Source organism: Perissodus microlepis, chromosome 11, assembly GCF_051167445.1.
Source record: "Perissodus microlepis isolate ML-2025 ecotype Zambia chromosome 11, ASM5116744v1, whole genome shotgun sequence".
Taxonomy (NCBI): domain Eukaryota; kingdom Metazoa; phylum Chordata; class Actinopteri; order Cichliformes; family Cichlidae; genus Perissodus; species Perissodus microlepis.
In genome coordinates, this window is record NC_140471.1 from 24,019,307 (window position 1) to 24,043,617 (window position 24,311).

At 38.5% G+C, this 24,311-nt stretch overlaps 2 protein-coding genes across 3 annotated transcripts; one reads left to right on the forward strand and one right to left on the reverse strand.

Annotated features, from left to right (window-relative positions):
• The first annotated feature begins 422 nt into the window (after nucleotides 1-422).
• cd4-1 (CD4-1 molecule) lies at nucleotides 423-21,521 on the forward strand. Of its 2 annotated transcripts, none has more exons than XM_084944251.1 (11): nucleotides 423-501; nucleotides 13,886-14,009; nucleotides 17,352-17,422; nucleotides 17,519-17,674; nucleotides 17,777-17,911; nucleotides 18,263-18,499; nucleotides 18,587-18,964; nucleotides 19,673-19,918; nucleotides 20,065-20,165; nucleotides 20,270-20,313; nucleotides 20,530-21,521. In XM_084944251.1, the coding sequence occupies exons 3-11, from the start codon at nucleotides 17,365-17,367 to the stop codon at nucleotides 20,558-20,560; spliced, it is 1,386 nt and encodes a 461-aa protein (XP_084800377.1). In that variant the 5' UTR covers nucleotides 423-501; nucleotides 13,886-14,009; nucleotides 17,352-17,364; the 3' UTR covers nucleotides 20,561-21,521. The 2 variants fall into 2 exon arrangements, with proteins under 2 accessions (XP_084800377.1, XP_084800378.1); XM_084944252.1 differs by having other exon boundaries at nucleotides 20,273-20,313.
• Nucleotides 20,897-24,304, reverse strand: LOC146377930 (perlucin-like protein). The gene is made up of 5 exons (XM_084944253.1): nucleotides 24,157-24,304; nucleotides 23,875-24,069; nucleotides 23,615-23,766; nucleotides 23,406-23,527; nucleotides 20,897-21,186 (listed from the first exon to the last, which is right to left on the reverse strand). Exons 1-5 carry the CDS (start codon nucleotides 24,176-24,178, stop codon nucleotides 21,024-21,026), a joined length of 654 nt encoding a protein of 217 aa, XP_084800379.1. The 5' UTR covers nucleotides 24,179-24,304; the 3' UTR covers nucleotides 20,897-21,023.
• Nucleotides 24,305-24,311: the final 7 nt, after the last annotated feature.

The window sequence follows — 24,311 nt, forward strand, 5'->3', positions numbered from 1 at the left end:
GTTTAAGACTTTTACACCCTTGTTCTTTTGCACTTCGCTGCTTTAGAACATGCCTACACTGGTTTCAAAGCTCACGAATTCCCTAAAACTGGTGCAATACCATGCAGCTGTTGACACCAGAGCAGCACTTCATGATATGGAATAAACAGTAAACACCTGTTTACCTCAATAACACGACCACCCGTGGCATACATACATACATGCTCATAAATATGCACAAGTGAAGTATTTTCAATCTTTTATATGAGTTAAGAAAAGCCCCTGTTTTGTGCACTAAGTTGAGCTTATCAAACCTCTAAAAGTGTCCTCCAGGTTTGTGCCTGAATATGTAATCTAGTCTGTAAAATGTATTAAGTGCATAACAGAGGGGATGAGATCATAGTGAACGCTGACTTCCTGTGTGTGTGTGTGTGTGTGTGTGTGTTTGAAAGAGGCACCTGCAGTGCACACAGCCTACCAAGTGTCAAAGCTGAACTCATAGCTGTACTGAGAAGATCCCATGTAAGTACTCTGTAATACTTTGTATGTATACTTTAGTGTTTTACGTGATAGTAGCAGGTTTTAAAAGCTTTTCTTCAAGGGAGATGATACTTTAATCAGGATAACAACATGTCAGGGGCTCGAATCATAACTACATGCTGACAAATGTCAGAGACGCTGCGAAAGATCCACTCTGATAGACGCAAAGGGGCACGTAGGGTCAAGATTCAAATGTGGTCCCAACAGAGGCCGCTTTTAAAAGTTTTTTGACTGATTTGTCTTGAATTTGATCTGCTCGTGTTTGTGTTTGTTGCCTGAAAAACTAGCACGATTATTTTCATATATATTTATATATCATTAGAAGAAAGTGACGATCCACAGTTTGTAGCCAGCGTTCAGTGTGTCTGACTGTCAACACATGAATTGAATTAAATTCGTCAACACTGAAAGATTTATGGTTGTTTTACCATCAGACTTAAGCAATTCTCAAATGAGCCGGACCTGATCTGTAGATTTTACCCTCTATGGGACGTCTTTCAGCCTTCATTAGTCTCTCTGATGTGCTTAAACCTAATGACAACCCTGAGGAGGATTTCAAAATGTCACATCAGAAATGCCTAAAATAGAATTTTCTGCTCTGCAGTCTCTTTAAACGTAAAGATCAAAATTTATGCAATAACAGCAGCGCCAGCAACACGTTGTTGATTTTGCAATAAGATGCTAAATTTGTCCTGATCTTACGCAATCAGGACATAAACTAATTTTAATTTTTTGGAAAAAATGTAAAGAAAGTTACAGTACTCTTAACAGTTTAAAATCAGGCAGGTTTGCTTGAACGTTAAGTTTAGTGTGTGTGTGTTCCTCTAAAATATGATAGTGCTAGCTTTGCTGAGGGCCTTGTGCCATGCAGAACGCTTAATTTTGTAAGTAAATAGCAACGTTATTCAAAAAGCTTCAAATACCTTCAAATATTTTTAACACATTTGGTAAAGTGTTTCTTTTACGGCATTTATAAATTATTAAAATACACTGTAGCAAAGTATTTCTCTTTTTAAGTATATAACATTAAAAATGTTTTCACAAGTTAAAACTTCTGCCTTAAAACAGCCTTAAAAAGTAAAAAAAAATCTCACAGCTTGTCTTATTTTTATATTTTTGGCACTGATAGTGTCGACAGTAATGTACTGCTTTTATTTAGTTCAGGTAAATAAGACCTGTAGCGTTCCCTTGTAAAGGCCATTTACAGCTGAGTGTGGATCGCACCTCATCTGCTGAGTTTTCTTTAACAAACAAGTAACTCTGAGAAGCTTCCAGCGTGCGTACTCTTCAGAAATACGCCAGACGATGCCAAAAAAATTAACTTATAGCAGGATTAGTTCAAATGCTACGTGTGGTGGGCAACATATGATTGTAATATAATAAAAAATTTTCTTGTTTAACGCAAATCTCCTTGTAAACTGTAACACTGAGCATAGTTCAGCTGTTATACTGAGGAAATTAAACTTTAGATCACACTAAGTGGTAAAATCTCATATTTGCTTTAAACTCTAAACTCAGAGGCATTACACAGGTATCCAAACTAGGTTACCTTCAGAAAATAAAAGTTTTGACCTCTCGTTAAAGACAGGTGGCGCGTACGATGGTTACATCAATGACGGCCTTGTTTTATTGAATGGTCCCAAAGAGTCGTGAAGCAGTGAGCCTGCGTGGCCTCAGGGTCCTGCTGGTTTTGTTTTAGGAGGACCCTGAAACTGAAAATGCTTCCTATGAAAACTGCCAATATAAAATAAATGAATAAATAAATGAATGAAATGAAATTTACCAAGCGCTGTAATCACTCGAATATAAAATAAAATAAGTGTAGGATTAAACAGGCCCAAAATTTTGATTAATATTACAAAAATGGGCAATAATTTAGTGTTGGAGATATCTCACTTGAGATTAGATAGTGCTTCTTTTCTCATCTCTGAGCATTATATCAGGATAACAGTCTAGATTTCACTAATCCGTGGCTCATAGTATTTTAAATTTTAGTCATGATAAGCACCATTAAAATTAGATCTAGCAAACATGGCAAAGTGGCTGCAGACACACAAAGATCTGGCGTAAAATACTAAAAAATAAATTTACCTGGCTCCTTCTGCGCGAGCGCTTTAATAGATCGCCTCCTTTCAGCTTCTCCATGTTTATCTAGCACAAAAGGAGTCATATAACTCACAATTTTAAAAATGATATTACAAAGTGGTAACAAATTAAAGCAAATTCCTGAAAACCCCCGACCCTGCCAGCGAAGCAATGCGATGCAGTGGCCCCTTTTTACTTTGAGGGGCTTGTCCCTCGAGAGCAAAGCGTCACTAGAAATCAAGCAACCAAAAAGTTGATTTGCACTTTATCCTTTCATGGAGCACTTCTATCCTGAAGGGAGCGGTCTGTTCCAGGATGGAAATGCCCCCGTCCAGAGGGCGCGAGGGGGTCACTGAACGGTTTGAATATAAAACGATGTGCTACGGCCTCCCGAGACACGCGATTTTAACCCAGTATGAATGATTTTAGGCTGATGTACTGAACTGCTCTCCCCATCAAATGAGAGAATATCTTGGAAAAGACTGGCGAGCATCCCCCCCAGCAGAGTCTCAAAGATTTAACGCAAATATTGTAGAAAAGTGCACCCAAGCTCTTCAGGCGGCACGTTGCGGCCCAACTTCTAACTAAGACACTTGCTGGTTTTCACATATCTGTATGATGTTACTTCTGCTGCATGTGCACATTTTATGTTCCAGTTTGCTCTAAAACTAAATGTTTTGTGACACAAATTAAATTTGGTAACATACATGTCGGATAAAGTCCATCAGTGGCCAACCAGCACAACGCTGCAGCACACGAACTCCGAAACAGAAGCGGTACCTTGAGCTTGAGAGTTGACTGTTTGTTTTTGGTTTTTTACACCAAAATGTTAACGTACAGCTGAATGCTGCACCTCACAGGTGTCAGCAGGCACTTCTTACTTGCTGAACTGTCTTCTTGCCTTTCTCGTTTCGAGGGTAGTCTGTTTTCAGTTTGCTCAGTAGGATTGAGGTTGGTTGGCTGATTTGGCCTGTGAATGTCGTCCCCATGTCCCCGGGTTCTTGGTTGTTTCAGCTTCGTGCTCCGGATGCTATTCCTACAATTCAAAGGACTGAATTGTTTATCTCTGTTTATCCAGGAACACCCATAAAGCTGTTCAGAGCAGTTCAAAGCCATTTATTGTTTATTACTGACTAACTAAAGTGCTGCTGATTTACTCTTTTTGTTGCATATCATCGTGAAGAGTCATTAAATGTACTTGTTTCTTCTTCTTGACTTTAGTAGTGAGCAAAAAGTCTCCTAGAGGCACACACTGTATGTATTTTGTTGTTCTCTGTAGGCGATTACTGAGATGTGTTTCCCTTACCCTGATATGAAAATATAACCTGTCTACACTGGAGGTGTTCTCATATGAGACATTAGGATTCCCTTTTCATGGGACTGCATTAGTCAGTTCTCTTTTTCACTGTATTACCCAAATGTGCACACTCATAGACACAAACATGCAGTCATACAAAGTGAAACTGAAATTTCTGAACCAGGTTGTGTCCCTCCTTCTGCTATTTCCATTTGTCTTGTCATTCCATCGCTACAAACCATCAGGAGCCAAATTCAGGTCAGGAAATCAAATTTTTTACTTCTTGATATCAGCAGGTTAGAAATGTCACTGTTAAAGGACATTGTTGCGATACATGTATTTATTGTTTGTGTAACCTCCATAAACAGCATATTACTGTGAAATTACACTTATGTGAAAAAAGGAAGTGGACCGTTTTCCCATTCTGAACTTTTATGTATCAGGACATAATAAAATATCATCTGATCCTCAGCAGGGATCTGCAGGCAACACGGCAACCACATCCTGTCCTCCTATCAGGGCAGTAGAGTTAAAGAACTGTGCATACCATAACAGCAGCTGTATGGCCGCATACCTGTGAGGTTGTTGTAAGGTAGTGTTGCGTATGTTAGTATCAGAGTAACAGTCTACTTCCAAAACTTCTCTGCAGTAAACTATAAAACACAAATATGTGATGCTATAAGGTCGCTTATAGCATCACATATTTGTGATGCTATAAGCGATCACAAATATGTGATGTCGTGCGACACTGGGTCGCACGACCCTTAAAGATTAAAAAAACAACAACATGTGATTAAACTCTTTCATTGTTTAGTTAACAAAAACTAGATGAAAAAGCAGAAACTGTGTGAAATAGAAGATTCAGGAGCTTGCAGAACAACCTTTAACAATAATCATTTTCTGTATGACTTTATCAGTGTCTCACGTCATGTTGGCCCACTTTTCTTTGCATTTTTACTTCAGTTCATTGAGGTTTGTAGGCATTCATTTGTGCACAACTCTCTTCAGGTCCCAACACATCATTTCAGTCCGGTTGAGAGCTGGATTTTTCCTGGGCCATTGCAACATCTCGATTTTTGACTTTTGATTTGCTGCTGCGCTTGCGATCGTTGTTCTGTTGCATGACTTAGCCGTCAGACAGATTGCTTCACATTTCTAAAAGTGTTTCGTATAAAGTTAACTGTCAACTCAGGACAGTGACAGCAGAACAAACATAAATCATTACTCCTGACTGTGCTTGACAGTTGAGGTGTTTGTGCTGATAAGCTGTGTTTCATTTTTCTGAGCATTATGGCCAAACTTCTCCATTTTAGCTCGATCTGTCTAAAAGAAGTCGTGTGGTTTGTTCAGATGCAAAGCCATGCTGCCATGTTCTTTTTAGACAGTGTTTCTTCTGGCAACTCTTCCGAACAGGATGTATTTGTTCAGTCTTTTTCTGATTGTATTGTTATGAACTTTTACATCTAATAAACTGAGGCCTGTAGAGTCTGAGACGTAGCTCTTGGGTTTTCAGCACTTTCTCTCAGTCTGACCTTGGTGTGAATTTGCTGGGACGTCCACTGAAGATTAGCAGCTGTCTTAAATGTTTTCCACTGATGAACAATCTTTCTCGGTGTAGAATAATAAACTTCACAATGTTAGGAAACGTCCTTAAAGCATTTATAGCATTTACATATAGCAGTTAGTTTGATTACCAGACTGATCGGCAGTAAAAATGACTTCTCTGAGGTCACTGTTGATGTCTTTCTTGTTGTTAACACAAACCTGAATGCTCCAGACCTGTAAACTGTTAAAACAGTTAACATGATTAATTAATGAAGTGCATTTGATTATCAGCACCAGGCTGATCCTTACCTCTTAATTCCTATGAGGAAGGAATTAAGTAGTGGCTCCCACATAGCAAGCAGGTCTGGCCCGGATCTGGTATCAAGCCGTCACTGCTGGCTGACTTCTGGCATGGTAAGTGGTATGTCATCCATATATGGGTCAGGCTTGGCGTAGATGGCACTGACTATGTGATGGCATGCCACATCTGGCTCGATTATGTTTTGGGTTATGTGGCCCAGGCTCATAGAAAAGAGATCTGGCCTGGATCCGGCATCAAGCTGGCACTTCTGACTGACTGGTGTCATGGAAGGGTGTATGTCAACCAGATGTGGGCCAGGTCTGCCAATGATGACATAATTTATGTTCCTATTTTAGTTAGAAGACCCAAATGTCATGTTGCAATACGATACTGCTCTGGTAGCCAACGTTTCAAATGCAGGTTTGACAGGTTTGTGAGTGTACACTTTATCCAAAACCTAGTGACGGTTTACTCATGTTTATCACAGGGTAGCTGTAGCTCAGGAGGTAGATCAGAAGGTTAGTGGTTCGATCCCTGTTTCCTCCAGTCTGCATATCAAGAGTGTGAATGTGTATGAATGTAGTTAGGAAGCACTCAGTTAAGAGAAAGTGTGTGATTGGGTGAATGTGTCATGTTGTATAGAGCACTTTGAGTAATCCGGGAGAGTAGAAAAGCGCCATATAAGAATCAGTCCATTCACTGTCTGAACAGAGTTTCCTCATGTTACTTTTGCACTATTATGTTCCGGCACATGTTGTTATTACACGGCTTTATTAAGGTACACATTAGGCTGACATCTGGGGCCAGAGCTGAAACTGTTCTGGGGCAGCACAGGACCAGCACTGTGTCTACAACTGGCCTTGTGCTGGCCCATGTGTGGGCCACCTCTGGAAAACCAGATCTGGGCCACTAAAGGGCCGTCATTCTTTGCGGTATGTGAGCCATGTGTAAGCACATTGTGTGGTCCAGATCCGAGCCATACCAATTTTGCTATGTTGGCTGTAGCTCAGGAGATAGAGCAGGTCATCTACTTTTTGGAAGTTGGATCCCTTTTGATTCCCTCCCTGCTCCAATTTGTATGCCAGTAAGTTAACAAGCTTGTAGAAGTAGAAACAAGCGCTTGTCTGTGAATGGGTGAAAATGTATAAGCGCTTTGAGTCCTTGAGTAGAAAAGCGCTATATAAGAAACGGATGTGTTTAATTATTCATAAACTTCTTCTTAACTTTTAACTTTTGCTAAATAAATAATGACACAATATGTCATGTCACATGTTGCTGTTAATTGGAGGTTGTATTTAAATAATGTTAAGTACGCTAAGAACCAGATCTCTCTTATTATGTGTGATACATTAAAACTTTAGAGATCAAAGATGGTGTTTTTATCTTTTTCACATGACTGTAGCAGCATCTCCTCGCTCGGGCACCCCGAGTTTAGTTTCTTGGTTTTGTCATACTATGACAAGATATCAGCTCTGTAGAAGTTCCCCTTTTTCTTCCACAACATGGTTAGGGGAATGCTTTGGTATTTAACTTCAGAGCATCTACCCCGAAAGTGAGCACAACTGAACCCTACAGGAGTCTCGTTGATGGTGGTAAAGCCTCAACACGTAATAGCTTAAAATAACCACTATAACATTTCTGAATTAATACTCTGAACACCAAAGAAAAAGGAATTATATATAACGTACTTTTTACAGTTTACAGTAGCTTCCTGTTCATATTTTTTGTACAAAGGAATTGGCACAAACTCCAGCACAAAACTCTGTAAACTGTCCTTGATTTCAACTCCAGTTTGTTAGATTGAAGTATTCGGAGAGGGGTTTTTTTTGCAAACACCAGTAAAAAAGAAAAAAAAAAGACTACGTAATGACCCTGACACAAGTTGCAATGTAGCCACCATCATTACAAATTTCTTATCAGATTGTTGCAAAAAACACCAAAAAAACCCAAAACAAAACAGTTGCAATAGTAAGCAGGATGATGTGTGAGAGGCAGCACACAGCAGCCAGCTGTAACCCCACTGCAGGTGCACTCCTTTTTAAAAAACTGAATTTCCTGATTATTTTTGAAATGATCGTGTGCTGGGTGATTTCCCTGCTGTAAACTCCCCTCATGTTTCACTTCCACGCAGGTTTTAGTGTCAGAGCAGCTTTTCATGACTGGAATCGCTGTTAAAGCAACCTGCAGAGGGTGATCGGTCAGTGACCGGTCGCAGGCTAAAATCATTTGTTTTCTTGTTTGTTAAAGTTGTCCTCTCATAGGTGGCGTCTCAGCTGCTCCCCTTCGTCTTGCTGTGTGTTGTTGCCATTTAAAACTAAAGAAGTGAAAGTGTTGTTAGTAGGCAAAGGGTAACATGCAGTGAATCAGGAAATGAAACATAATGGTTAAATTATGGCCGGCTTGTTAAATGCTCTTCAGCTCTGTTTGTGTAACAAATGTTTTCTGGTTTTCCTGTTTCAGTAGGTTCACATTAATAGAAACTCTTTCACTGTACACCTGTACTGGCTGTCTAATACAGCTCTAATGTAAGAGATTGTCTTCATTCTTAAAAGACGTCCTAAAGTTAATGTGACAAATAACACCAAGTCTTTCCCTTTTTGTGTTTCTCTGTCAGTGTTTTCTAACATTTAATGAGCTGCAGCAGACATGAAGGGGGGGATTTCGTGCTAAGAAAGAGTGTCACTTGATTTGACTACCCACATGGAAAAGAAATAGAAAGTGCTTAGAGCGAAATGTTTATGTTTCATGTTCAGGTGATTGACTCTTTGACGTTTTCCTTATACAGTCGTAAGATATTTAGAGTGAACTGAGTAAACATTGTTTTGTGAGGTAGAAATTAGTAGATAATAATATGAGAGATGACCCACTCGGTCACCGTGAATTATCTCTTTATTTCTCCACATTTTGTAACAAGACTTTGTGCAGAACGACATCAGCTGAGTAAGTTAAGCCTCTTTTACCTTATAGAACCGGGAAACTGTGTCTTTTACCAAGTATGTGTGTGTTTTGCTTGTAGTTTGCTACTAAATAACTGTTTGCGATAAATCAGCAGCCCAGCGAGTGGAAAACTTAACGACAAATGCATCTTTAAATTTCTCACTTCTGAATTAATGATGTTTACATTCACATCTTCCAAAAGGCACACTGGCTTCATATTGGCTGTGTTTTATTTTGTGTATTTGCGCATCAGATGTTTTATTAAATTTGTCACAGATACTTTTGAAACATCAGTCTGCAAACTTTGGATTCGTACCGCAGATCATGATCATCATTATCAAAGGCAATATAAACACTTTTTCTGTTTCTATTTCTTTTAGTTTACCTTTAACTTTGAAGATGATTTTTGCCCATTAAAAAATCTGCCTCTTCTGTTGCCTCTGAAGCGGCATTAGGAAGCAGGCTCCTCAAAATCAACGCCGCGGGGCCGAGCCTGCAGCGAACAAAAAAACTGCACAAATGCACATGTGAGGCATATTTTTAAAATGATTTGATTAGTTAATCTAATGGCAGCTTAGTGTGTTTTTTAGCTGTTGGGCAGATGTAGCAAAGGAGCATCACTGAACTCTTCCTGACACTTTGAATGTGGCCGTCTGTACAATGAGTGGCAACATGTGAGTAGTGGAATAGTGGTTTTGTGCCTAACGTTTATGCAATTAAAATGCAGGAGTAGACATTTAGTTCTTATTTGAATGCATGTTGATGGAAAAAAAAATTGCAGAACATTTCCATAATTTCCGGATATAAACTGTAGGATGTACAGAAAAACATTTCTGACTGAAAACTGAATTTTGTCTGTGTCATTGTTTTGAGAAATGCTCTAAAACTGACATCAAATGTTTTTTGTTTCCATTTTGTTTATTCGTTTATTACAATAAGCGAATAATCATATTATCTCGATTACTTACAGGAATGCAGTAACGTACTTCAGCTACGCTCAGCGCAAATGCTGCACACACGTCTGTAGGCGCTGTGGAAATATACAGCAGTGTTTCCACTGCAAACAAACGTCATCGTTCACCTCATCATCTTAATCACAGATTTATAGTAGCAGTCGTGCGCAGTCCATATGAATTAGAAAATCTACATGAACTGTGGCAAAATCTACATTTTCCTTTTGATAAAAACGATCATCCAGCGGCCCACAAACCAAAAATAACTTACAGATACTGATGATGGAGGTTTTAGCGATGAGTGGGAGAGACAGTAAACTTTTCTGTCTTTGCGACTGTTTCACAAGTTTGAGGTTTCAAAGAAGCTTGAATGAAGTTCCCCTCATGATGAAACAGACTAAATGTTTTCAGGCACTGAGGGAGAATGTCACTTGTTTCTGATTCTTAACCTCTTTTCCACTGACATTTTGTTTATTTATGAAACACAAAAACAGCCACAGACTCTTAAACTTCCAGCACACACCCAGCACCTTCAGCACATCCTCCTGTCGTTGGCTAAATCGCACGCCATAAGTCTAACCTGTAATTTTATCAAATACAATAAAACCAGCGCAAGTCAGAGACAGGAAATAGAGATCGATTGCCGAGGGAAACCCTCTGTAGGAGAGATTGGAGGCTGAGGAAGCATGAGAGGCATATGAAAAAAGTGAATCACCCGTCTTTCTTGCTTGTGGCCCACACTTTGTCTTTTTCTTTTTCAGTAATGACACAGTGTGGTGCACACCCCCTCGTTAGGTGTGTGTGACTAATGAGGGAGTCCTCACTTTCAAGGTGTTTTCCATCAAAATCACAGCTCATAAACAAATATGCATCCACCGAGGAAAGAAAGGGGTGTCGCGCTGATCGCAGGCTTTGCAGCAGCTTTTATATGCAAGTAATCTGAAAGGAGCTCCATTTAAAAGCTCATTTCATTTAGGCCTGTAAGCAAACGTTTGGGTGAGGCAGCACAGACGTGAAGGTTTTGCTTTACGAGTGAACAAAAGCTTGTTTCATTTCGAGCTCAGAAGGAACAGAAGCAGGTGTGAGCCCTTCATGAAGGCAGTACAGAGGCAGGCAGAGAAACCTCAGAGAGACACATGAGACGTGTGTGAGATGTTTGTTTTGTCCTTGTTGTGGTTCCTGTATCTAAACCACCTCAGCAGCGTGTTTCTGCAGCACCAGTCTGATCCCTGTAGCCTTCATTAGCCGTGATGGAAGAGATCATCTGATTTCTTGAATGAAAAATAAGCGATTAGCTTCTATTTCAGCAGAATAAACAGCCAAACGTTAACCCTTTACAGAGTCAGTGCATCTGTGTCAAACATGCTGCTGAGCCTCTCAGGTCTGCCCTTCAAAGTGTAGTACTTCACTGGTATTGTGCCCAAATTTTAAGCAGTTTTGATTCCATTTAATGTAATCTTCCAGTCACAGGATCTCTCATGTTTTCTGAGGACATCAAAGATGCTCAGATTTTTGTAATTAGTTTGCAGTTTAACGTTTTATCTAGCACATCAGCACAGCTGCCGTAGCTGTAAGGCAATACTGTACTCACCCATACGTGTGTACAACTTCTGAGAAGCTGACAACAGTGAGAAAACACAGAAATCTACAGATGTTGTTGAGTCGAGCGCAGATGTGACTCGGCTGCATTTTAGGAGTGCAAATAAGAACAAGCAGATGATCAGCTCCCTCACAGGTGGACAGTTACTATTATTAAGTAATAAAGCAATGAGTAATCAGAGTGCCGTACAGAGAGAAAAGTGAAATGTGCACAGAATCTGAAATCTTAAGCTCAAAATTATGATACCGATCCCCAACAAGAGTCATCTGTGGGACTCTTTATATCACTTTTCAGGTCAAGAAGGGAGATTGAGGGAAAGATGTTGTTATATTTCTCCCGGACTGCCCGAACTCTGCAAGCTATACGTATAAATGAATTTTAGTGGCATGGCAGATTGACTGATGACGACCGATTGCCTTCATGTCAAAGAAAAGAAGAATATTGCCTCTACCATGAATTTGATCACACTCTGGTAAAATGAACTGGATTGATGCTGCGTGCCTTTTTGTAAATGAACAAAGTAGTTTGCTGATAATTACATTTAGCACAGTTACATTTACAGACTAATGTTGGCCGTCATAGACCTCAGTCTGGTCAACCTTTTATTCACGTGTTTGTCTGTTAACAAAGGGTCCCAGATATTTTAGCAACTAAAGTGACCCTTTTATACTTTATACAACAAAACCTAATTTACATGGCTCTATTTGTGTTTATTCTAATGTAATCAGTAACGGTTTTAAATCATTTTGATGCCGAAGTTACCCAACTCAAACGCTTTAGCTATATTTCATCGTCATCGGGTACTGAGTATGTGCTTGACTTTTGCAGATTAGGTTCTCTGAGTCTGTTAGCTACGTTCACTGTAAAACATTGCAAAGCAGCGATTCCAAGTAAAAACATTTAAATAAAACAAACCAGAAACATTTCCATCATCATACATGACCCCACACAACTTTCCATTATCCCTGACACACCATTGTTCCAATTCCTGTAATCTATGAAAAAATATGAGTGAAGTAGACCGATGAATTCATGGTAGGAAATGTTTTCATGATTAAAGATTAAAGACAAATATTTCTACACCGCTAACGTCATAAATGAGTCCACGCGGTCATTTGAAGTTAAAACTCACAAACCCAGTATTTTTCTGATGAAGTTCGATCAGTTTTTCTGTTTAATACAAATTTGCTGGTAAGACATAAAGAAACGGGAATTATGTAAGACGGAAGCATTCAATAAAAAACTATTGATCGCTTTCACCCGCGCTGACCGTTTGGCGGGTCTTTTCTTGTCAAACGCACAAAGGGAAGATTTTCTTTACTCGACAAATCTTTACATTTCAGTACAGTTTGTTTTATTAAAATTAGTTTATAGAATCTTAGATTGAAAGGAAATTTCAATTTACTGCTAGTTACCGCCTAATAACATGACACAGTGGTTTTTATTTTGATGTATGTTGGATTTGAATCTTTTCCTCGATGCTGTAGCTTCGGCGGAGCGCCGTAACAAGCACAAACAGATTATATACATCGAAAAATGAGTAAGTAAGTAAGTAAGAAGACATATTGTGAACATTTATTCTGGCGGGTATGTTTGTACGATTGTGATTTTAGCACCTTTACACGCGCGGCTGGGTGGACTTATAAATTTCACAAAGTAATTGTGTTTGTTGACTTTATTCTACTTTAACATCCATTCATCTTGTTCTGAACTTTAAAACTTAGGCCGTGATTATTGGTTGATTGATGATTCGCTCGCCGTGTTCAGACAGCAATATTTGTTTGCTTTCTGGAAGAAATCTAAACATGTCAAAGATGGAAAAAAAATGAACGATAAGGGCAATTTTAAAGTGCGAAGAGGTTCTGAAAAGCACTGGTCATGGAAGTGAGAGCGAGACCTTACAGAAGAGACGCTGCACTGCACCGTCGTCGATAGACTTGAAGGTTTTAAGTCCATGAAGTCTGTTATTCCGTCATATAAAAATTAATCTCATATATGCCGCTCTCCCAGGAAAAAAAACATCCCTAAACTTTTTGCTTTTCTCATCCCGTTCTGCACTTTATCCGACTTTCTCTCCAGGAAATGTCGCATTTTTAATTTGCATCAGTCAACTGTTTTTGTGAAGATTGGTTCAGCAGTTCATGCTTGAATTCTGATACACTAATTATGTATCTAAATTGGTACAATTATAAGACCAGTGGAAAATTACAATAAATTAGTCTGTAAGCGGCTCATGTGCCGCTTAGAACGTGCTAAGGATAGATAATGAGTCCGGAGAGACCCTTCACAGAGTTTATGACATAAACAGCATCTCATACTTAATGAGCTAAGACATTTTACCCCATTAAGATTTGTTCTCTGTTTGTTATTATAGCCACTGGACAAATTAAAAGTAAAAACAGAGACTCAAAAAAACATTTAATTTTACTGATTAAATGACGACATGATTACACTGCCAAAGCGATGCGTTTCAGTGTTTTGTGTATATGAATCTTAGATATTTTGTTTACTCTAAACAGTACCCAACGGTAAACAGTTTAAGGGGGTAGAAAAGTTTCGAAAACTGATCTTGAGTAGAGTCTAACAACCAATCAAAGGTCATTTTTCTGACTTTGGGTCTGATCAGCATCTGTGTGTGTGTCTTCCAGGCCAATCAGTGCTGAGGGAGGTGCAACGGCATTTAAAAAGAGGGCTCGTTTGATAAATATACAACACTTCCGACTGACTCCGGATCACTGAGCACAGAGGGACACTCTGCACTGAGCAGCCGCTGTAAGTATTGTGTAATTTTTCAGATTTTAACCTAATACACACATAATTCAGAACCACGGTACACGTTGTAAAGTTAATTTATACTAGAATTATCAGTATCACATTTTTTTTAAATAATACGTTTGAAATATAAACATGTAAAGCCTCAACAGGCCCAGTGGAGCCAGAATATCACGCTGAGTTTTATGCAATTAGAGCTCCAAGGTAAGTTTTATAAATCGACAGCGCAGTGACGATCCTCTCCAGATATGAAAAACTGAAAGAAAAAACTAAATTATAAACTTTTTGGAGGATTTTAAAAACACACACATTAAACGTTGCCTGAAAATTTAATTTCAGATCATATTATTAAAAATGTTAAAATGCTAATCCAGTTTCTTGTATTTCTTTTTTCTTACATTTAACTAAAACATATAATCGTTTAAGCGCTGAGCAACTGACCCGTACAAAACAGATGACCGCTGAGCAAAAGATGTATGTGTAATTTTCAAATTATACATTTACAATAAAATAGGATATAAACATTTACACCGGTGCATTATTTTAGCTTGAACTAAATATGTTGACGTAGCATTAGCGATAGTTGTGTACCACAGTTATTTTTTAAGTTACTCACAAATTCACGCTTTATGACACACAACTATTCCTGATTTTTCTGAAAAACAAACAATCTAACACTTTAATTTTTTCTTAAGCTTCATAAATAAAATATGTTTAAGGTGATGGTGAAAAAAATAAAGGAAACTTTTTGTCAAATTAATTTAAAGCCTGGCCAAAAAAAAAGAATAAATAAGACAAATGAAGATAAAAAAAAAATGAGATGAATGAAATTAAATGAAATGCTGCTGTTAATCTGGTTTCTCTGTTCATTCAGCTCCCCTCCTTCATCTCTCTGCTGTGTCTGACCCTGATCCTCCCCTCCCCCCCGTCTCTGTATTTGTTGTTGTAGCTCCCTCCTGACTGCAGATACGATCATGTTGGTTTCTGGGTTATACTTCCACAGGTGCGATGACTTTGAACGTCAGTTTGTCATCAGTTTCACTCCATCACCGATCTTCCCTCATTATTTTTTCTTACAAACTCTAATACAATTCATATTAAACACTATGCAGTTTCAGTCGAGTGAAATAGATTATATTGGAGCATAAATTCTCTGAGACATTCTCCCTCAACACAAAAACACCCCAGATTTTAATATTTCCTGTTGATTTTCTTCTTCTGGTAGCTGGCTCATCTATGAGCGCTAACAATTAGCTTTTTAAATTCAAGATTTTAAGAGTGAGGCCCCTAGAGAGATGATTGCACTCTAAAGCTGTTACAAGAATTTTTTTTTATTATTATTTTCATGTGAGTAATGAGGCTATTAGTAGAATAAAGGAGGACTTGGTGACTTTTATATTTATCCCAACACATTTATGCACATTTAGCCCATAGGACATTGTGCATCATGGAGCTGATTTTCCCTGCAATGGTGAAACTAGTGAAAACCTGTAATATTATTAAAGGTATTTGGGGGCACTTTACTGCACAGAGACATGTAGAGCCGGCACCCGGGCTGGCCCAAACTAGAGACTCCGCAAACCTTTAATTTTGCCGTAAGTTTAAATATCTATCAGCAGTTAAACCTTAAACAATAACTCAAAATAACTGGACACAAGCAGTTATCGTGTGTCTTCACCTATTTACACATTATAGCGCATTAAATTTAGATTTAAAACACATTCGGTCGCCGATAAAAAAAATCATGTATTTAGGCATAAAGTTCTGTTTTACCTCACTATTGAAGAATATTTTGATAAACAATTCTCTGATCTTCGTCTGTTTCATGAATAAAGAGCCCTCAGCTTTATCCACGTCTCATAGAGAATCGTGTCATCACAGCATTGCCATTTTTCTTCAATCAAAATAATTTATTATTTTTGATCGATTTATGTTTTGATCTAAAGTGTTTAATCCAAAAAGGAAAAATCTGATACAGAACTCAAGTCTTACCATTTAAAAGTCAAATAGTTCCTAAGATCTCTGGAAATTGTGGAGTGTTGGACAAATAAATCTGATTCGCTCAGTCTGCTCATTCAAAATAAAAAGTCTTTAATGAACATCGGCTTATACATTAAAGAAATATTCATAATCTTACTTTAAAGCTGCTTCCCCTTCAAGAGTGTGTTTGTTGGGAGGGCACATAAATGCCCTCTTTTAACATTTTTTCAATATTAATTTATTTATCTTTTTACACAAACATACCTTTAGAGTTTCTGTGCACAACCATAACACAGCGTACAGGCAAAGAGAAGAAAAACAGAGATAAGGGGTGAAACACAGAAAAAAAGGAGAGAAACATCTACCTTAAACCACAGTCTAGGTGTGCTGCCGGTGCTGTGGTCTTTTTAAGCGTGGAGAGATCCGTCTTTCGTGGAACACAGGAGGAAGAGAGGGGGTGTGAGAGGCAGAAGAAGGGAGGACTGGGATAAGAATCTGCACCCTTCACTAAATCAAGTCCCACCACAAGCCAGCTTACGCTCTGAGCCTCTTCCCTCCAACATTTGTCTGCTTCTTTTCATCCAAAGCCCACCACAGGCCGCCTACTCTCAGCTCTCTGAACTACTTGTCTTTTATCTTCTCAAATCTCTCAAAATCTGAGACCACCACAAACCCCCCTTTGCTTCCTGTTGAATGATTTCACTTTGCAGCAGACTTCAATATACACAGGACGCTACAACTAAACTAAAGACTCATTTTTACTGAAATGCTTATTTTTCAACATCTACTTTTCTTCTTGTTTGTCACTAAATGATTAAATATAGTAAGACATATTTACGATGTATTGCGGACCTGTTCAACAGCTCTGAAAGACCTTCAAGTTTCATTTACAGGTTACATAGAGAGTTATTTATTTATTGATTCGTATGCAGTGAAGTACAACATCACTACTAAACACCCTCAAATCAATCGGTCAATGCATTTTTAAAGGATTATATTGAGTTCAGGCAGCAAATCTCAGACAATTGAACAGTAAATTGGATTTGCCATATAAACTGAAGAAGCAGGCTGATGTGGAATTTAATTCCATGGAGATTTTCTTTATGGTTTTCTTCTGTGTTGTATCTGTTTCAAAGAACTACATACATTTGTGATCATATAATATATAACAATTATACCTCGGGCTTTCTGATGCAAAGAAAGTAATACATTTCTTGAATATTGTTCTGCTCTTTTAAGAAAGTAGCAAATAATCAGGCTTGAAGTCTTAATCAAAAAAGTTAACATTTGAAAGAAGCTATAAAAATAAAGCTTATAGTTACTATAAAAATCTATAAACTGTATTTTTATTATATTTTTCAGACATATAACAAGGATGAAGAACTTCATTCAGTCCCTTCTCCTTCTTATCGCTGTGATTGTGTCAACTACCGGTAAGACGCCCTGACTGTAGACTCATTTATTTTCATTTGGAAACTGGACTGTTTGGTATTCCATATTAACACATATCATCCTTCTCATCCTTGTAGGTGCTCAGGAAGATATTTATGCTAAGAAGGGACAGGATATTACCTTGGAGCCAACATCCTATCCAGCAAACTCTTATGTGTACTGGTATTTTGAAAAACAGGATGGTCATCAACTTGCCTGGCTTAACCCCTTAGGCGGAAAGGGATTCAGTAATGGTAAACCATATATTTATGTATATATTATTTATTTATTGTTACTGAACAGGGAAATACAGGTAAATAAAAAAATATTTTTAACAATAACTTTCTGCCTTGTAGATGAGAAGTGGAACAACAGGTTGTCCTTAACTGGTGCCTCACTGGTCATAAAGGCTTTGCAGGAAGACCTCTTTGGGACTTTTGTCTGTAAAATCAGTGACTCGATCACTGTATTTAAAGTCATTCAAGTCAATGGTAAGAGCAAAAATAAGGTCACATGATTAGTGTGACCTAAGTCAGTTGATCAGTTTCACATAAAATTTTAATTAATGGTTATTAAAGTTTAAACTACTGTATTTACATATCTGCATCATATTCAACAGTCTTACACAAGTTGTTCAAATATAGCACATGTTTTTAATTTGTGTCCTGAGATGTTTGATGTGAGAGCAGTTTAACTTATTAACTTCTTAACATGGCCTTTATGAATTCACTGGACATGACAATCTGTTTTTTTAAACTACGTATGTGAAAAATGTTTATTTTAAAATGTAAAATATATCACTTCTATTCTGTTTCCTTTATTCTGCTTGTTTTCTGTGCTAGTGATTGAGAAATCAGCCTCTCCTCTGTTGTCTGGCGATTTTCTGAGTCTGACCTGCAGTCTGGGAAGTGTTCCTCAAAACAAACCTGAGATTTACTGGCTCAGTCCCCAGGGAAACAGAGAAGGAAACAAAGGAACAGTCTACATTCCAGCCAGAAGTGAACACAACGGCCAGTGGGACTGCGTAGTGAAAAAAAATGCCAATGAAAAGAAGTTCCCAGTTTCTGTTACAGTTGTGGGTGAGTTTCTGTGTGTTTGCATTTGTTTCACAGTTGTGTATCCTCATCTTTAAGATCAGGTTTCTAACAGTTTCTCCTCCTTTTTAGACCTCGCCCCTGTGCCTTCGCATCGGTATACATCCACAGACTCGCCTCTCACCATCCCTTGCTCTTTAATTTCTCCTGTTACCTGGGAACAAGTGAAAAAAAAGGAGATTGAGGAAGTTCAGTGGCACTTTGCTCCTAAACTCTCCTCAGGCACCCTTTCTGACCAGCCACAACAGCTCTTCTCCCTCGATCTGGAAAAACTTACCTGGAAGAAGGGTAAAGACAAAGGACTGTCTCCTGTATATAACATTAAAAACGGAAATCTGTCTTTGACCAAATCAAAGGCAACAGTAGAAGAAAGAGGACGCTACACGTGCTCAATGAAATTTAAAAATCGCAGTACTCTGGAGACCACAGTAGACGTAGTGGTGTTGGAAAGTAAGTCACATTTTTTGACAAGACCAGCTCTGTGTTGCACTCACCTCTGTTATATTTAGGGTTATTTTTTCTTTGTGACCACTCTTGCTGCCTCCCTGCTCTGCCAGTATTTTCATTTCTCTGCTACTGAATTTATTTGCAAGTGTCCACAGTGTGACATGTTTCTAATTCACAAGCTCCTCTTGTTTTAATTGGCTGTATTAAGCATCCCCTCTGCCAGAACAGTGTGCTAACACAGTGAATCTTAATTGGACCGTGTGTTATGAGAATTTATGAAGTAAACTATGATTTCTCAGTTGCGGGCTGAATGTTTTTTAAAGTAGAACCAGAAACAAATACAGATCTGATGTATTTACTCACAGGAAATTGCTCCTATAACACAATTTCTCTGGACTTTTCTCAAGCAAACCCACAACTCACATTATATTCAAATGATAAAAGCTATATTTAAATATTGATGTGAGATGTTGAATTTCTACAGCATTCACATGCGGAGGTTTGAAGCCAAACCTTTTGTTTTTTACAAGCTTTTATTTGGGAAATAAATCAAAATGTCTTGTTTAGACATCATCGCTGCTTTCGTGGCCAAAGTTTTAGTCTGATTTCAGGAAAATGCCGTTACAGACAACTTCTTTGAAGCAATTTATTTTATAAAATGCATGTTTTTCATTTTATTTCTTTGTTCTTTCTCTTCTGCTTCGTCTCCAGTCATCGCCCACCCAAAAGCAGAGCTAATCTACGGTCAGCAGGTCAATCTGTCCTGCAGCACTGGTGAACAGCTGCCCAATGATATGAAGTTAAATTGGACTTCACCTAAAACATCGTCATCTTACATCTCTTACCCCACCCATATTACTGTCCCAGAAGTGGGCAAAGAAGATAACGGAAAGTGGGGGTGTGAGCTGTGGCAGGGCGGCAACAAGCTGACGTCAGATGAGATACTGCTTAAGATCGGTGAGCACGGGAAGTGAGACGAGCAGGAAGTGTGACATGGGCCTGACCTTGTGACCACAAAATTTTAAGACAGAAACTTCTTTTACATGATGTGTTCTTTCTATACTGTATACTGTTTGATGACTGTCTGTCTCTGTTGTGTACAGAACCCAGATTGAGTGTGTGGATGCTGGTGATCATTTGCAGCGCAGCAGTCATCCTTCTCCTCCTCCTCGTGCTCGCTTTCATCCACTACCGACGCAGAAAAGTACAGTTCAACCGTTCATATTCCTTTCTTTTCAATCACACTGAGTTATTAGTTCAGCTTTAAGAGTTACCCCTCTGTGTCTGCCTCTTTGTCACTCACATTAGCAGAAAATGAGACTCCTCAGGCATCGACTCTGCCAGTGCAAAAAGTACGTACTAACCATTTCCTGAACTGGTAAAATGGCTCCAAAGCCACATTTACAAGCATGAACACTTATCAGCACTAAAATCTGAATGACACTTTGAGCCATGAGATATTTTTTGAAGTACGAACATTACTTAAATAAGCATTTATGATTTGGCTTTTGTAGTTCTGCGTCAGTTTCCATAACTCAAACAGAAACCTGGGACTTTTTCTTTTTCAGCCCCAAACCAAAAGGATTTTACAGAACATGAAAGCTCACAGACCGGATCTTTAAGAAGAAACGGGAACACGCTGAATTTCTGATCTGATATGTTCTGATTTATCTGAATTACCTGGATTTACATCTCTCATTTTGCCATATTGGAAAGTACAAAAGAGTTTTGTTGGATTGAGGATCAAACATATCAGGCAATCTGGACTGATTTTATGTATTTTATGTATGATTATTACCGTCTGTGACTTTAATTCATTTACACTTTGAGTCTATCTGTAGACTAAATTTCCTGTACCCTTATGTATATTTTTTGAGGAGGTCTGTAATGCTTTCAGATGTGTAGATGCTTCTGTAAATTTACATGCGCAGCATATTATTTGTGTAAAGTTTATTGCTAAAAATGGAAAGATGAAAACTGTAATGTGTAAAAACATTAGCAGATGTTTTCAATAAAGCATCAAAATCTTTCTGAGTGATGTTCCTGTAGAGGTCCTCTTGGGCTAATTTAGCGGGATGGCATCCATCTGACAGATTCGTCGATACTGGAAGGAGCAGGGAACGTCGTACCAGTCCTGATTCTGGGTGTCCACCACCACACAGTCCTCTCCAGCTTCCCCAGCGGACGCGTTGTTATCCGGCTCAGACTTCAGTGTGTTCCAAAATCTTTACAATGCAGATGGAAGAAGATTAACATTACTTTCATTAATATTCTGCTGAAGTGGCATTTCACCTGCTAAGTTTGTGCACTGTTTTAACAGTTGTCTTGCTAAGGGGAAGATGCATTACTTTTAAGTAATTCTTTATTCTTCAAGAGCCATCACCAGCTAAAGGACCTGTTTATTTACAGGATGGTTCCTTGTGCACATTTCTAGTTGTGACTATAGTTAGTTTGAAGGATGGAGGAACTGATGCAAAACATGCCTACACCTACATACTAGTTGATGAATTGCTGTGAAGTTTTGCAAAAAACTTAAAAAAAAAAAAAAAAAAAGATCAAATTGACTTGTCCTCCAGCGCTACCATCAGGTTTTCAGGGAACTGCCGTAAAGGTTATTTAATAAATGTTTGTGCTTTGTACTTTTCATCATGTCTAATATGGTGATATTCTCATGAAAACAGTGGTAGTTTTCTTCTTCAAGCAGTTTTCTCGTGGAAAAATGTCATGACATAATGAGACATGCAATTATATTAAAACATCTATAAATCTAAACACTGTCTGTTGGAGGGAATTCATTTCACATACACCATAGGCTAGTCCAGAGACTTTAGCAACCTATTCAGCATTATTAGTAATATGACACCTATAAAAATAAAAACACCCCACAATACTTAAACCAGTAATTATGTACTTGGTGCCAAGAAACCTTTGCTGTGTACAAAAGCCCGATTAACAGGCTGAAAATGCTCTTTAAGGTCTTGGCGAGCTCTGTGAACCCATCTGGGTTGATTTTAATCGAAGCTGATCCTCAACTCTGCCTCGATCACCGTTTTCTCAAAAGAAGTACATTTATTGTTAAGTCTCTAGTGAACATGCATGAGCCAAAACTCTGTGTAGGTGTCAAACTGTATGTTTCCTTTACAGCATATGAAACCTAAATAAAAGATGATGGCAACGTTACAGAAACACCCAGGCCTTCATTTTAAGTCTCTAAAGCGCTCAGTGTGTAGGCAGGCAGGTGCTGCAGCTTCATGCAACAATGTTTGTCGTTAAACCAACGATAGGTTACTCGATGATTATTCAGACTAGCGTGTTCATTTATACATGTTTGCTTTAGGATTGTAGAGAAATGTCGTGTTTGTCATTTGTCATAATAATATAAATATTTGTTTAAAAATGTTTAACTAAGTAAATATGATTAAAGAGCAAAAAGGACAGAATTAGCGTCAGCATTTTCATTTTGTTTTATAAACTGAAAATTAATAATTCATATTTTCAGCAATCGTTTTATCCTTCATTTTTCCCACAATCTGCACTACCAAACAGACTCTAATTTGATCCGTACATCTATCTAGAAGTGGCCAAAGGAGTCATTTAACTGACATAAACAACAATCACGCAATATTTTATTTTTTTTTACTGTTTCCCAACTGCTTCTCTACCAGCCATAGACTGTATATAAAAAATGGACACAGCCAGCATGGTGTCACCTACTGGTTTGCAAAGTCCTGCCATGAAACCTTGAGTTTAGCAATGACGATGAGCGACCCGAGGAGCACTGCAGCTCTTAATCAGTAACTAGGCCTGAGCTAAACCACACTCTGGTTTGACACAGGCCTAATCCTCATTTTGACTACAATCTGATGTTATATTACAAAATGCATAATTTTGTATTAAAATAACTATCAATTGAAACAATAAGGCATCAGGAAAGTGTTCATGAGTGATTTCTTTATTGACTTCCATACAGTCTGACTTCTTTCTGCATCTATATGAGGTGCCCCCTACTGGCCATTTGAGAGAATGCAAGTTCCTGCATCCATGAGACAAAGCCTGTGTGGTCTTCACAGTAGGTGCAGACATCACACTCGAGTTACAGTGAGGAAAAACTCATAAGTGAAACCCCGTAACTTTTTAGGGTTTTTGACACGAAAGCTATAGCAGCTGATTTAACCTGTTTTAACAAAGCATCAGATGGACATTTTTAAACTTCTAGCTTTTACATATTTTTAAATGTCCACAAGCTTCAACATCACACAATCCACAGTGAGAACTATTTGTCTCTCTAACTGATGATCATTTGTAAACTGCATCTATTAACAACCATCAGAAATGCTTTGCACTTTATTCTTTTATCCTTTTTTTTGTTAGATCACCCACTTTTTGTATGATGATACCATCCTGAGAAGACCATTGAAATTTGAATCAATCAAGTGATACTTACGAAACTTGAAGCGTTGAGTTGTCCACCCATTTCCAGTCTCCTTCGTTCTCAATGTCACTCAGCCCAAGCCAGTAGAATGGGTTAAACGTCCCAATCGCCCTGGCTTCTTTTTCAAGAGCGTCCTAAAAATATGTACAGTCAAATTCTTTAGCACTTGTGAATTCCAAAAAAATACATTTGAAACATTTAAAGTACAAAGAAATTCTCACATGCTCTTCTTTGGTGGTCAAGATGGCGAGATGTCCGCCTATATCCTTACATTTGAGCGTACTGTTAAGCCAACTGTCGGTATCCTTGCTGAGGAAAAAGCAGTGATCACCTACGTGAACCCACCCGTCAGGACACTCTGTGCAGTTGATCGCTGTAGGGTGACAGGGGGACAGACAAATATACAAGTTAAACATTTATAGAAAGGTGCAGAACAAGAAACAAGCACTGAATTATCATTCATCTGCTGAACGTTCGGTACCTGGAGCTGAACAGTTGTGTGCCAGGTCGGAGTACTGGTTACACATGTGTCTGAAGCGGTCCTTCAAAGACTCTAGTTTCAGCTTTAGAAAGGTCAGCTCTCCCTCTGTGTTGTTTGCATCCTGAGCAGATTCAGCATTAGCGAACAGGCCGAGCACAACGCAGAGGATGGCGAGGCCTTTAATGCCCAGGGTGGCTGATGACAGACAGCAGACTCAGCATTAGCACACATGCAAACAGATCCGGACATACGAATATCTGGAGCTGCATCGGGGCTTCTTACCTTTCTTTTGGATAAGATGCATGTCAGCTGTCAGCTTGCAGGATATTGCAGTCTTTGGTGTCCTCTCTGTGCCCTTTTGATGTTTTATATAGCAGTTTGTGTATCAAAGAGAAGGGAAAAGTACAGATTGCACAAATCTTCCAGACAGATTGGAC

What these genes read in the sequence shown, in the direction of transcription:
- cd4-1 (XM_084944251.1), top strand. Translation starts at nt 17,365, where the DNA reads ATGAAGAACTTCATTCAGTCCCTTCTCCTTCTTATCGCTGTGATTGTG. An exon ending in TAAAGTCATTCAAGTCAATG is followed by an intron (nt 17,912 to 18,262) that starts GTAAGAGCAAAA and finishes TTTCTGTGCTAG; the next exon opens with TGATTGAGAAATCAGCCTCT. An exon ending in TCCACTACCGACGCAGAAAA is followed by an intron (nt 20,166 to 20,269) that starts GTACAGTTCAAC and finishes CACTCACATTAG; the next exon opens with CAGAAAATGAGACTCCTCAG.
- LOC146377930 (XM_084944253.1), bottom strand. Translation starts at nt 24,178, where the DNA reads ATGCATCTTATCCAAAAGAAAG. An exon ending in GCATCTTATCCAAAAGAAAG is followed by an intron (nt 24,070 to 24,156) that starts GTAAGAAGCCCC and finishes GTCTGTCATCAG; the next exon opens with CCACCCTGGGCATTAAAGGC. An exon ending in AACTCAACGCTTCAAGTTTC is followed by an intron (nt 21,187 to 23,405) that starts GTAAGTATCACT and finishes TGCATTGTAAAG; the next exon opens with ATTTTGGAACACACTGAAGT.